This window comes from Hydra vulgaris, chromosome 13, assembly GCF_038396675.1.
Source record: "Hydra vulgaris chromosome 13, alternate assembly HydraT2T_AEP".
Classification (NCBI taxonomy): domain Eukaryota; kingdom Metazoa; phylum Cnidaria; class Hydrozoa; order Anthoathecata; family Hydridae; genus Hydra; species Hydra vulgaris.
Window position 1 is genome coordinate 45,212,521 of NC_088932.1, and position 14,980 is coordinate 45,227,500.

The window sequence follows — 14,980 nt, forward strand, 5'->3', positions numbered from 1 at the left end:
AATAGAATAATAATCCCAGTTAGTATGCAAAAAGAAATTCTTTCAAAATTGCATGAAGGTCACTTGGGAATGGAGAAATGCAAACGTTGTGCACGTCAGAGTGTGTTTTGGCCAGGTTTAAATAACCAAATTGAACAGTTAATTCGAAAATGTGAGGCATTTATAAAGTATCTCCCAACAAAGCCGAAAGAACCTCTCCTAATTCTTGATGTCCCAACACAACCATGGCAAAAACTCGGAACTGATTTGTTTCAGTGGGCTAATAAAAACTATTTAATTATTGTCGATTATTATAGCTTGTGGACTGAGGTGTTTCTGCTTTCAAGTACTGGATCAGCAAATGTTATACAAGCATGCAAAGAATCTTTTTTTAGAAATGGTATCCCTGAGGAGTTGGTGGTATATATGGTACACAAAATAGTTCGAAAGTGTTTCGCCAATTCTCTCAACAATGGCAATTTAAGCACATAACAAGTAGTCCACACTATGCACAATCGAATGGTTTAGCAGAGGCAACTGTAAAATCAGTAAAACTGTTGATAAAGAAATGCTATATGTCAAATGAGGACATTTATAAAGGTATCTTAATTTTACTTAATACTCCAATAAAATGTGGTTTATCTCCAGCTGAACTAATACATGGGCGTCAACTGAGAGATAACTTACCCATGTTTCAATCTTGAAATAAAGAACAGTCAAAATTTGCAAGAGATATAGTCAAAGAGAGAGTTCAATCTAAAAAATACTATGATAAAAATATTGGTGTTTTCGAACCATACGTCTATAGACAAGGCCAAACTGTTGCAATTCAAAACGAAGTAACTCGTGAATGGAGTCTTAGAGGTTAAACAATGAAATGCGTTGCCCCTAGATCATATGAAGTAAAATTAAATCACAATGGACATATCCTTCGTCCAAATCAGATTCAACTTAGAAAAGTTTACGCTATATCTGCTCCATGCCTGACTCGGGATAACGTGGCTATAATGCACAGAGGACAAACTACTCTTTCGTTTGAAGAATGCAATAGGGGTACAACGTCATTGGAATTGGAGAGCAAGAATAATAAAATAATTAAAGAGAACAATTTAGTTGAAAATACAAAAGAATATTAAACAATTCGATTATCAAGTCGTGGACAAAGAATAAAGAATAAAATACCACTCGATTATGAAGATTTATGAGTTAGTTTGATTTCTTGACATTTATATATATAGTTTGTTTATTAGGGACATGTGTCATATTATTATACATGTATATATATATACTGCCCTATCTTATTTATCGGTGCCGGTCTTAAAGAGAATATATTATGAACACAACAACAAGAATGTTTAAACAACTTTTGATTGCAATAAAAAAATTTACTTAAATTTCTTTTTAATAATAAAAATAAAATTAATAATAAAAAAAAAGTTAAATATCATTTTATCTTTATTTTATATTATGATATTTTATATATACATATATATATGTATATATATGTATATATAAAATATCATAATATAAATAAAGATAAGATAATATTTAACTTTTTTTATTATTAAAAAGTTAAATATTATTTTATCTTTATTTTATATTATGATATTTTATATATACATATATATACATATACTTTTTTTTTTATTATTAATATATATATATGTATATATATATATATATATATATATATATATATATATATATATATATATATATATATATATATATATATATATATATATATATATATATATATAACTTATATATAACTATATAATAACTATATATACTTTTTTTTTTATTACTAATATATATATATGTACATATATATATATATATATATATATATATATATATATATATATATGTATATATATATATATATATATATATATATATATATATATATATATATATATATATATATATATATATATATATATATATATATATATATATTATTTACCAAGAATCGGTAATAGGATTTCACATTTTTTTCATGTTCAACTTTCACTTTGACTTTCAGTTCTAATAGTTTCTTTTTGAAGTATGTAGTTCTGGCTATTTTATTAATTCTTTCGTACAGATGTTTGTGCTCTAAGTAACTATATCACGATCTTTCTTTGATTTAATAAAATGCATAAATAGCTTTTGTTTTCATTTGGAAAACTTTAAAAGGTTTTTAGAGAAACAAGAATTAAGAGGTGTTTTAGCTTTAATACGACTTGATTTTTTAGGAAAATGCTTGTAACTGTCATTAGCACATGTCTCAAGAAAAAAAAAATTCCAATTTACAGAAGTCAAAACTAGTTTAAACATATTTTTTCCTTGGGTAGTAATGATTCTATTTTTTAAGTAAGAATCTTTCTTTAATAAATCTTTGGTTTTTTGAAAATTGCAAAGACTAGGAAATGGTCAGTTATGTCACTTCTAATAATACCAGATTTAAAAGTGGAATGGCAAAGGCTGTTAGCAAAAATATTGTAGACTGCAGAAAAATAGTTTTGCATAACTCTTGTTGATTTATTTATTATAGGCACCATTCCAAACTCATTAAACCCATCATAAAATTGTTGTATGTTATTATTTTCTTCATATTTTGAATATTCCAACAAATCTCCAACAAATTCCAACAAATCTCCAACAAATAAAAACAAGCGGTCCTAGTTTTGTCTGTCAAAATAATTATTTAAGTGATTTTTAAAATTGTTTAAACTTTAGGTGGTCGGTATGTAGTAGTTACAATAATATTTTTTGATTTCGAAAGTGATAGTTTCAAAACCTGGTTCAGAGAACAAAAAATCATATCTAATCTTATAAGTAAAATATTCAAGTACATAGACACTTATTCCACAATTTCAAAGATTTACATTCAAAACTAATAGCTTTGTAATTAACTAATGGCTTTGCAATTGGACAAAATGAAGTTAGAATTTTGATAAAATTTAAAATACAGCTTTTTGTTTAACAAATTAACCTGAAGTTAAAGTTTAGATTAACTAGTAAGATTTTAAGTTCAAAAGAATAAGTTATTAATTGATTTTTACTATTAAGAGACATAGCTTTTCACAATGATCAATCTTAAAGATGAAATAGCAATGTAGGAATATGGAAACAAAAAAAGCTGAGAAATTATTTTTTGACAATGTTTTTGAGAGAAACTCACTCTATTTTTCAATAAACCTAGGGAGAGGTAATACCTTTCTCTAAATTTTGTAAACTAAGGCCTAAAAATATACTAATTTAACACCTGTCAACCAGTGTAAGTGGAACCTGCATGAGAACTTTTGCTTATTACTTAAAGTATTAAGCATCAGCTATAATAGTTCATGGTGGTTAGATAACCTCTGTTGGTCACAGTCACTTAATTTATCTTGTTGGCTTGTAAACTGTCTGCAATGCAAAAACAAAGTAAAAAAAATTCCTCAAAAACCTAGTGGTGCTGTTTTTAACAACAATAATTGAAAAACTTATCTCATTTGTTCAAACACGAGAGACAAGGGCAAAGTACTGTTTTATTGGAAAATTATTTGAGATATTTATGTCTGAAAACTGTAATAATGATACTAAAACTCGACAGCTCATAGCAGATTTAGAAATCATGAAATATTTGTGTGTGTTAAATTTACCATTTACACATGTTGCTTCTGATGGGTTCAAAGATCTTATGGGTTTCACAATTCCTGAAGTTAATCTTAAAGCACCTTCACATATTCAAGGAGCAAGTTACCCAACTTATACCAAAATATCAGAGAGGCAATTTTGATTATTAAGAAAAAAGATTTAGCAAATGTTAATACTGTTGGTTTCACAATGGATCTGTGGTCAAGTAGAAGCAATGATGCATATGCTACTTTATCTTTGCACTACATAAACTCCAACTACGAGCTTAAGTAGTTTTTGCTTGGATGTGTTGTATTCCCCGAGCAACACACTGGAGATAACATTTCTCTCAAAACAGGCACAATCATCAGTGAAATACCTTCTAAGCCAGAAAAAATGACATATGTCTCTGATAGTGCTGCTAACATGTTGTCAGCAATGAAGAAATCATCAATGATCAATGAAAATACTACTTGTACTGTATATATTCTCCACTTGGTAATAACGTAAGGTGTCAGTTCTGTAGAGGAAGTTAATGACACGTTCCAAGCTTGCAAAAAGCTTGCTTCAAGAACACACAAGTCAATTGCTAGTCAGAGAAGAATCTTTGATGCCTACAGAGAAGAAAAAAATCATCACACCATGCAAAACACGATGGAATAGTGGGTTTTATGTGCATGATCTCTATTTTACATCTCAAACCAGTGTTGGAAGTTATTACAAATAGTAACCTAAAAACTGATGACATTTTAAGATTGCTTATACCTACGCAAGAGCATTTTGAAGTGATTCAAAAAATTATTCCAATTTTACAAGTGTTCAGTGACTTCACAGATGTTGTGTCTTCAGAAAAGTACCCTACAGCTCATCTAATTATTCCTGGCTTGTTTGATATTCAAAAAAAAATTAAACTATTAATTTTACCAAGCGATACCAATACAACTAATTTAGTGTCCAAACTACTATCAAATCTCAGCAAAAGGTTTCCAGAGTGTGCCTCAAGTTTGAGCAACAATGCATTAGCTCATTTCCTTGACCCCAAATTTAAAGGTCACTTACTACCATGATTTGGAAGAGAGAGTCTTACTATTTCGCAGTTGAAAAGATGTACTTTATAAGATAAGCGAGCCCAAGAGATGCAACATTTGCCAGCAGCAAGCACACCTCAAGAGCAACAAGACCTTTCCCCAGCTGAGGCACTCCTTCAAGAGATGATGAGCCACAACAGCCAGGAATTACACACTTATGCGCGTCTAAAACATCACCATTTGAATCTGAAATGAAAGCCTACAAGTGACTAGGCTTTTCACCAAAAAACTTTGACATTTAAATTGGTAGAAGATTCACTCTCCTCAACTACCTCTTTTGGCAGGAGTAGCCAGAAAAGTTTTGTGTATTCCAGGATCATCAACGTCATCTGAGAGAGTGTTTTCACAAGCAGGAAACATTGCAAAAGAACATTGCTAAAATCAAAATCAAAAGTGCAAAAGAACGTTGTTAAAATCAGACACAATTGAAAAACTTGTTTACATTAAACAAAACATTTCAAAAGCTATTATTAGGAAGTGGTCAGTTGCATGGTCAATGCGGTAGTGGTGTAGTGGTAGAGCACTCGCTTCATAAGAGGTTCCAAGTTCGATCCCCACCACGTCCCTGGTAGTACCGTGCTCAACTTGTTTCTCCGCGCAGCGGCCTTGTTCGTCAAGTTTCATGTTTCGGAGTTATAGAGTTGAGAGAGGGTAATAACCACAATTAAGTAGCCTCCTTGCCTGTAGTGGCCTTCTGGGCCTTGGGGAGGTGAATTAACACCAAAAAAAAAAAGTTAAAGAAGACGAGCAGAACATTGATGAAGACTTTAATTTGTACTTTCATTAAAATTTTATGGTTTAAATAAAAACACCGTTTGAAAATACTTTTTCTGATTCTTTAATACATTGGGATTCAATAAATCATTTTTTTTTTGTCTCATCAAAATGGTTTATTGATGTATGGCACTGATATTTTGCCGATTAAGTGGAGCATTTGTAAAATTAATGGGTTTAAATACTGTAAATAGCAAGTTCTTTTAATTAAGTTTGTTTTAAGTACTGGTTATAATTCTTCAAAAAAAAATAGTCAAACGAGCTTTTATAATATTGTATGAATTTTTTAAAATTCATTGTTTGTATTTCTCACAAGCGCTGGAGACTTGAGTTTAACCTATATTTATTTCTATTAATAAGATACTTTTAAAAAAAAACAAATGTAATTTTGATCAAGCCTTGATACATATTTTGTTTCTGGGGAAATAAAAACTTAAAAATGTTAATTTTTTTTGAAAAATTTCAAAAGGGTGTTCTTTTGATAGTGGCGATAATTTAAGTCTACACTATTAAACACTTTTAAAAGATACCTTTCAATACTGAACTTTTGAAAGTGTTGATATTTAAAAAACTTACTTTCAATTTCAATATCATAACTTCGGTAGTGACTGGTTATTAATACTGACCAGAATATAATACCGACTTTTCTCACTACCGCAATCCCTTATATGTTACTTGACTTTAAATTATTAACATGAACTTAACAACAAAATTTGAAGAAGTCAATAAACTAATCAATAAATAAGGTGAAAAAAGGTCAAAGTTATATAAGAAGAAACTTACTGTGAACTTAACAACAAAATTTGAAGAAGTCAATAAACTAATCAATAAATAAGGTGAAAATAGGGTCAAAGTTATATAAGAAGAAACTTACTGTGAAGCAACATGTATGTTTTTTATAATAGTTATCCAATATGCCTATACCCCACATTTATTTACCTTTCTATTTAATAATTACTATGTTCATGCTTCACGTCTACTATTTTTTGCAAACCCATGGCTTTCGCCATTTTTATGTTATAAGCAATGTGCCAATAAATTAGAATTTTGTTTTTGAATTTGATTTTCTGTCTTTTCCATACTTTTAGATAGATTTTTTCATACTTTTAAGTACTTAACTAGAAAAACAATAAAAAAAACTTTGAAATCTAGGGAACTAATAAGTATTTTTTGATAAATTTTAGGAATTGAGCTTCTAGTATGAATGGTAACAATATATAAAAAAAAAATTTGAAAGTCGTTATTGAACATTACTTGAATCTAACAGAAAGTCCCTCTATACAGTTAAAGTTATTATATTTTCAATACATATATACATTTTTGTTTTATATATATATACATATATATACATATATATATATATATATATATATATATATATATATATATATATATATATATATATATATATATATATATATATATATATATATATATATATATATATAATATTACACTATATATTTATATAGATAAATACATTCTTCAATAAAATTTGTATAAATAATTATTCCACTAAATCTAATTTTATAATTCACCTATAACCTAATTTATATGGGGTGTAAAAAGTCACATATGATAATAATTTAGTAAAATAGAAGAACTTTACCCAAACAACAGGCTCAACTTTAATAATTCATAAATATAATCCAGAAAAAGTTAAAAAACCATTTATAATAATACAATATATGTAATTGAGGATTTACAGCATTCTATATTAAAAAGACCCTCTATTATTTTTAACCTTTTTAAATGAAAAAAGTTCTAGAAAAATCTCAAATAACATTAACTATATTAATATTACTTTTCCCAAAAAAATAAAGAACTCAAACTTAATAAAGACTTTAATGCTTATGAAAACAATTGGTTGGTTTATATTTTATATCTAAGAAAGATTTAAACCATGTTATTTGAAACAAGTAAATAAATTCAAAATAAAAACTTCTTAAATTGTTCATTAAAGATCCTTTTTGAATGTCATAAACAGGTACATTTACTTGGGAGTTATTATGGACAATAACTTGAATATTAAGAATAATTTCATCATAATTAAACAAAAAAGTTTGGGTAAAAATAATGCTTTAAAAAAATTAGCTTATTTGGTCATTAGAAATTCCACATTTAAAATTTCAAAATCCATTTACACTATAAATATACTAGTACTAATTACATGAATAGCGCCAGTTCATCTGCATTTAAAATAAACCCATATCGCAACCCAATCCATCATTACCACATGTAAAGCAAATCAAAGACACCTTAAAACACACTTTCCAATCTCGTGCTGCTTCTTTATGGAAACAACTCTACTCCACCTATATCCAATCTTTACTTGAGCAATTCTAGCTAGGAACCCTCATTTGGTGAAGGATAAACAAATTATTGAGCTAATACAGCGGAGAGCCACATAGATACAAGACAAACTGAAAAAGTTAAACTACAAGTCCAGATGTTGACAACTTGGTCTAACTTCTCTAGTCAACTGTCATAACCAAGGTGACCTTATCCAATAATATAACTTTAATAGTAACATTGAAAAAGTCAACTGACACTTTCCACTTATCACAATTCCACAAAGAGCTAATCACAGAGAGAGACTTCACTGTAAAAAATATAGTAACAATTTAGCTCGCTTTAACTTTTTTAATAAGCTCATTTTCAGTGAAAGGAACATCTTACAAGGTAAAGTAATCGCTTCTCAGACTGTCGATAGCTTCAAAGCGAGCCTCTACAGGCTCAATGTTACTAGAGCTTGCAGCTTTCCTTAGTGAAAGTTGCATTATGAGCTCCACTTTAATCTGACAACCTACAATTATACTTGTCAAATATTTTTACTTTTGTTGTAACAAATATATACTACTACTACTTCTATATTTATTGAAAAGTAACAGCTAAAGTAATTTTAAAGATTACAAATTAAATCTTGATCAATAAAAGAAATAACTTGTTACCAACTCTTTTTCATTATAAGTAAAAATGTTTTATCACCATCTCTTAAAGTTGAACTGCACAGTATAAATGTATAAACGTTATAACTGCATTGTAAAATTATTCATTTTGAACATTTATTTTGCATTATTTATTTCATCTCTTTAAATTATTTTAATGCATTTATTTTGTACATTTTTTGTTTATTCACAGAATAAACAGCAAGTCAAACAGTATCAACAATAGAGTTTATTTTGTTAACATTACTATACTAACCCTATTGAAATCTTTTAAAACATTTAAATATGTTACAACAATTTACTACCATTTAATTATAATACTTAATAAATAAACACTTAAACAAATAAAAGTATTAATTAAAAACCATACTTGAATTGATTTTCTTTTTTTAATAAAGTTGTTACATGCTTATACATATACTCTTCTTTCCAGTTAGTATCATCAAAAAACATCCACGAAAACTTTTCAGATAAAAAATCAAGTCAAGGAATAATTAAAAATCTTGTTGTAAACTTAATACATAGTTAATATAAAACCCACACACAAAATCAAAAATAAAATGAATAAAAAATTGTGTCAAGATTGGAGTTACCTTAGTAAAACTTTTTTTTCTGTTAATGAGCGTTTTTATGAACAAATACACAAACTTTAGGGTGAGTAAAATCAAACAAGCATACTTTGGGAATTGCATTGATAAATTGATCAAGCTTAAATTCTAAATTCAATTTAATGAGTCACAAAACAAAATTAAAAAATATTTATATATATATATATATGTTATGTGTATAAATATATACACATATATATATATATATATATATATATATAAATATATATATATATATATATATAAATATATATATATATATATATAAATATATATATATATATATATACATATACATATATATATATATATATATATATATATATATATATATATATATATATATATATATATATATATATATATATATATATATATATATATATATATATATATATATATATATATATATATATATATATATATATATATATATATGTAGATAGATAGATAGATAGTTAGATAGAATCAGACAATCATCTAAATCTTTTTTGCAAATTTTTGGTTAGAATTCTTCCATCATAACAACCTATAGGACCTGAATTAGGTATTACTTGGATTTTGTTGGATTTCTTATAAGAAATAAAAAATACTTAACAAAAGTCCAATTAACTAGTGTATGCTAAAACTTTGCTCAAGTATATGTTATATATGTAGGGTGACAATTAATTCCAAAAATTGAGTAGGAAATCACAGTGTGAAATTAAATTAAAAACAAGACTTTGAAAAGAAGGAACTATTTTATGTAAAAATATAGAAAAATGTTATCCTACATATTCAAAATGATTAACAAAAGACAATTTATTTAAGGAAACCTTTTCACCAACTTTCCAACAGCTGTAAGCCAAATTCATAACTTTTATCACTTCAAAAACTATCCTAAAATAAAAATGTTTATATATGTGCATATATATGTGCATATATATATACATATATATACATATATATATATATATATACATATATATATATACATAAATATATACATATATATACATAAATTCATACATACATACATACATACATACATACATACATACATACATACATACATACATACATACATACATACATACATACATACATACATACATACATACATACATACATACATACATACATACATACATATATATTAACATATATATATATTAACATATATATATATATATATATATATATATATATATATATATATATATATATATATATATATATATATATATATATATATATATATATATATATGTATATATATATATATATATATATATTAGGGTGATCCAAAAATGACCAAAAAATTTTTTTTTTTACTTTTTGTTATTCCTAAGGTCTAAATGTGTTCATTTATGAAAGAAAACGTTGTACCAAAAAAATCAGCCAAATTAGTTAATATTTAGAGGTTGCGCTGGGGCGATCTTTATACCCCTCTAAAATTGGAATTTTCAAAAGTTCAGTAAAATATTGACCTTCGTTTTCTGTGCACATTTCGGTTATTTACCGTTCAATTTTAATAAAATAAAAACAAAAATAAAGCTCTTATTACGCATAATAATTTTTGTTAAACAACATTTCCTTTTTAAATGCATATTAAAGCGGCAAAATAAATTGCAAACTAAGCCAAATTTCATTATATTTTATTATATTGGTTTATTATATGGTTTAGTTCAGTTCGAGACTTTATCGAGAGTGTTGTGATTCCCGAAATAAAATTACAATAGTTTATCTATTTTGCTTGACTAATAATATTAATTACAGTATTTTAAGAAAGTGATAAAATTGCGAGTTTCAACGAAACTAATTTTGTTTGGAAATATAGGTGACAACAAAATATATTTTCATTCATACACTGTATTAAAGAAAATTTAAAAATGGCTGCAGTCGCAAAGTCAACACGCAGTTCTACAGCAAAATGGTTAATTGGTCAACCAATATCAATGCTTTCCCATCTTAAGCTTCCAACGATTTTGGAAGTATTAAAATGTTTTTTCTTCTACCATGAGGTGAAAGGATTGTGTATACATGAAAGTTCGGTAACAGTTATCAAATCAACTTGTGAAATTTGGGAAAAAGCTAAAATTCCTACAATTCGAAAAGATAATGCAGTTACAAGGCTTGAAAAAAATCATAAAGAATATACGGATCTATTAAAAGACAGAAATAAGAAATCAGCTGTTGCTAGAAGCAAAGTAACAGACTTTGAAAAGAGAATTATGAAACTTTTTGATATTGCGCCAACTAATGTTTTTGATTTATCAAAAATTGCTGAAGATTGCGATTTCCTCATAGATCAACGAGATGATAGAAACATGGTCTTGGGTTCCATTGATAAAGATGATGCAAAGAAAGAAGAAAATAAAGTTTGCAGAGAGATAAGTTTGGATAAACGTTTGCAAAAAGAAGCGTTAAGGAAACAACGCTCTGAAGAAGTAGTTGTTCTTGAGAATTCAACTTCGCCTTCAAGTTCTGCTAGTAGCGATCATGATGATATCGTAGTTTTGAAAGGAAAAGATGATGTTGCAGAAAGCTCCGGTCTGAAAAGGAAGCGTTCTATAAAAAAATTATTACCCCTGAAGTTGTCGCTTCCTTAGATAGAGGAAAAGTAAGCAATCGTGTGGCAATGCAAACTATAGCAGCTACAATGCAAAGTTTAGGAGCTCCCATTGAAGAGTTCTCTATATCTGTTACTACTTTTCATAGGGCAAGAACTGATTATCGTGAAACTCATTACAATGAAACGAAAGAAAATTTCAAACCGGATGTACCTCTCGTAGTTCATTGGGATGGAAAAATGATGGCAGACATCGATGGAAATGGAAATGTTGAGCATTTGTCAGTTTTAGTAACAGGGCGTGGTGTTGAAAAACTTCTGGGAGTGCCAAAACTTCCTGATTCAAAAGGAGAAGCCATTGCTACTGCAGTTGTAGCCTCCCACCATGAATGGGACGCTTCAAATCTTATTAATAATCTCTGTGGCATGTTGTTTGATACCACAGCTAGCAATACAGGATCTGAGAAAAGTCTGCACCACTCAGTGCCTCGGCCCCATTTAATGATTTAGATTTTCTAAAAAATATTGAGGAATATTGTGAAATGAATGAAAATATAGCGACCGCTGCAACCAAGGCAATGAAGCGGCATCTATGGTATTTAATTGAAGAACTTATATCTTTGGCCTTTTTTAGCGATGATGTAGAGATTGAAGTTAAAAGAAAAATGACAACTGCCCTTCAGCGTCAATGCGTAGACAATAATAGGCCATCAAAGAAATTAGCAGATATTACAAATGTAATGAGTAAATCCCTTGAGGACTTTGTAACGTGTAAATCACTTTCATTTTTTAATTTCTTAAATATTGACATTTCTTGAAGAAGATCCTTCAAACTGGAAAAACAATGAGTTGTATGCCGACTCTAAAGAAGTAGTGAAGTTTCTTAAAGTTGTTAATGATTGCGTTGAAAGAGGGGTGAAGTTAGTACAAGACTTTAATGCTGTCTTAACAAAAGATGAAGAGCAGCAAAAGTATGTGCTAAATTTAGTTGCAGAAAACAGTGCTGTCTTACCAGATGCAAAAAAATCAACATTGAGTGCTAAACAAACCAGGCGACAATGAGCAGCTGTTGTTTTGTGTACAGAAAACGAAGGTCAATATTTTACTGAACTTTTGAAAATTCCAATTTTAGAGGGGTATAAAGATCACCCTAGCGCGACCTCTAAATATTAACCGATTTGGCTGATTTTTTTGGTACAATGTTTTCTTTCATAAATGAACACATTTAGACCTTAGGAATAACAAAAAGTAAAAAAAAGTTTTTTTGGATCACCCTAATATATATATATATATATATAAACATATAAATATATATATATATATATATATATATATATATATATATATATATATATATATATATATATATTTATATATACAAATTGGTAAAAACACTTATATAAATTTTTCTTTGACAGGAAACAGCCTGCTGAAGAAACAATTAGATAAGTGTTTTTACTAATTTATTATTGCTCTGTTCTTTAAGAACATTGAGCCCATTATTTGTAGAATACACTAACATAATTTATATATATATATATACACACATATATATATATATTTATATATATATATATACACACACACACATATATATATATATATATATATATATATATATATATATATATATATATATATATATATATATATATATATATATATATATATATATTCAGGGTGGTAACCCTCTTATTTATGAATTATGGACTAAAGCGGCAAAAAGCTCTTAGCAAACTGCAATTTTTGTTATTATCATTTCATTGTCTGAAACTTTCTTTAATACAATACTTCTTGTATATAAGAAAAATTGACGAAATTTTGTTGCCTTTGAATGTTTTATTTTAAAAAGATTTTTGGACATTTGATTTAAAATCAGTCATTTCTGAGCAAAGCTAAATGAATTTTTATTTGAAAATGAGTAATTTGCAAGTAGACAACTTTAATACTTATAAGAGTGAGTATTATAAGAAGCAATAGTCGAAAAATTAAAAAAATTATTAGTCATTAAAAACTGATAATACAAACTTGACAAAGAGAGTTCCAGATTTAGAAAATTCTAATTCAAAATCTAGTTCAAGTCTAGCAATGACAGGTGATAAAGCTAGTAAAGTAAAAAAGATCAAATGCAAATTATTATTACTCTCAAACCAAAATCAAAGATAAAGATAACAAAATAATGACTTGGTTATTTTAGGTTTAAAAGAATCAGCGTTTAGTGATAAAGTATGATGATTTTGATTTTGTTGTTATTTTATTGACAAGTTTTAGACCAATATTTGTGAAATATTTGTTGAACTCTTTTAAAATTAAAAATAAAGTAATTGAAGAAGATAAACATATTATCGAATCAATCATGTCAAAAGTCATTGTCAAAAGCAAAAATAATAGTAAAATAAAGTAAAAAAAAAATGGATGTAAAGCCACTTATATTGTTATTTTAAATTGGAACAAAATTTTGTTAAAGAACGCCAGAGTATTAAAAAAATAAAACTTACAAAAATGTATTTATAAACCCTGATTTGACTGAATCTGAACGATAATAATCAAAGCTATTAAGAGAAGAGTGTAAAAAGCTAAAGAATAGATAGCATTGACAAGGAAAACTATTACTTTGGAATTAAAATATGACAAGGTTGTAAGAATTAAAAAAATAGCAATTAATGCTACAAACTAGTAATTTAACTTTGAAACAAACAATAAAATAAATCAGTCAAGTGGTAAAGTTCACAGCCTTAATATGTTGCTGAGCAATAAGGCACTGCTATATAATGTATAGTAAATTTTCAAGAGCATAAATATCCTGATTTAAATACCATGTACCTTGTATAAACAAGGAACACTGGACACAAATGCAACATCATTAATAAATTAACCCATTAAAGCCCAATTTATTAATTTTCAAATTTTTTATGTAAAACCCATGAAAGTGGACCATAAGACATGAAAATTTTGAAAAAAAATACCGTTAAAAAGATTTTTTTAAATTTAGTTTGGTAAATAATGACTGTCCTCATTTGAGGACACCAATTATTGAGGATATCAATTTGAATTTTACCAATAATTGAGGATATCAATTTTATTTTTCATGTAATATTTATTTAAACATTTTATTTCAATTATTTATTATGGTATTCAGAAAAACAAGGTACACACGACATTACATTACACTTATTGCAAAATGTTTTCATGTTTCTCAAAAATGTGATCATTTTCATCAAATCTTATGCCATCCATAACATAACTATTTAATGTAAATGGTAAACTCATTGGCCTTCCTTTCAATGTAGATTTTGATTGTCCCAATTTGAGGAAAAATTTTGCTATAATTCTTCTGAAATCTTTTATTGAGATTTTATCACTGGGATGAGTTTTGGCATACACAAGGTAGCTGTTAACAATACACATATCAGCTATTCTTGTGAA

At 27.2% G+C, this 14,980-nt stretch overlaps 1 protein-coding gene across 10 annotated transcripts in view; it reads right to left on the reverse strand.

Annotated features, from left to right (window-relative positions):
* LOC100213859 (stimulated by retinoic acid gene 6 protein-like) overlaps positions 1 to 14,980 on the reverse strand; it is a 130,945-nt gene that overhangs the window by 77,380 nt on the left and 38,585 nt on the right. For all 10 annotated transcript variants that reach the window (XR_010643080.1, XM_065815477.1, XM_065815476.1 and 7 more), the window contains 3 exons: positions 9,819 to 9,882; positions 8,989 to 9,111; positions 8,766 to 8,857 (listed from right to left, as the gene is read on the reverse strand). Coding sequence is in view for 9 of the 10 variants with exons in the window: in XM_065815477.1 (XP_065671549.1) it covers positions 8,766 to 8,857; positions 8,989 to 9,111; positions 9,819 to 9,882 (279 nt within the window). In the remaining variant the exon portion in view is untranslated. The remainder of the gene's footprint in view (positions 1 to 8,765; positions 8,858 to 8,988; positions 9,112 to 9,818; positions 9,883 to 14,980) is intronic.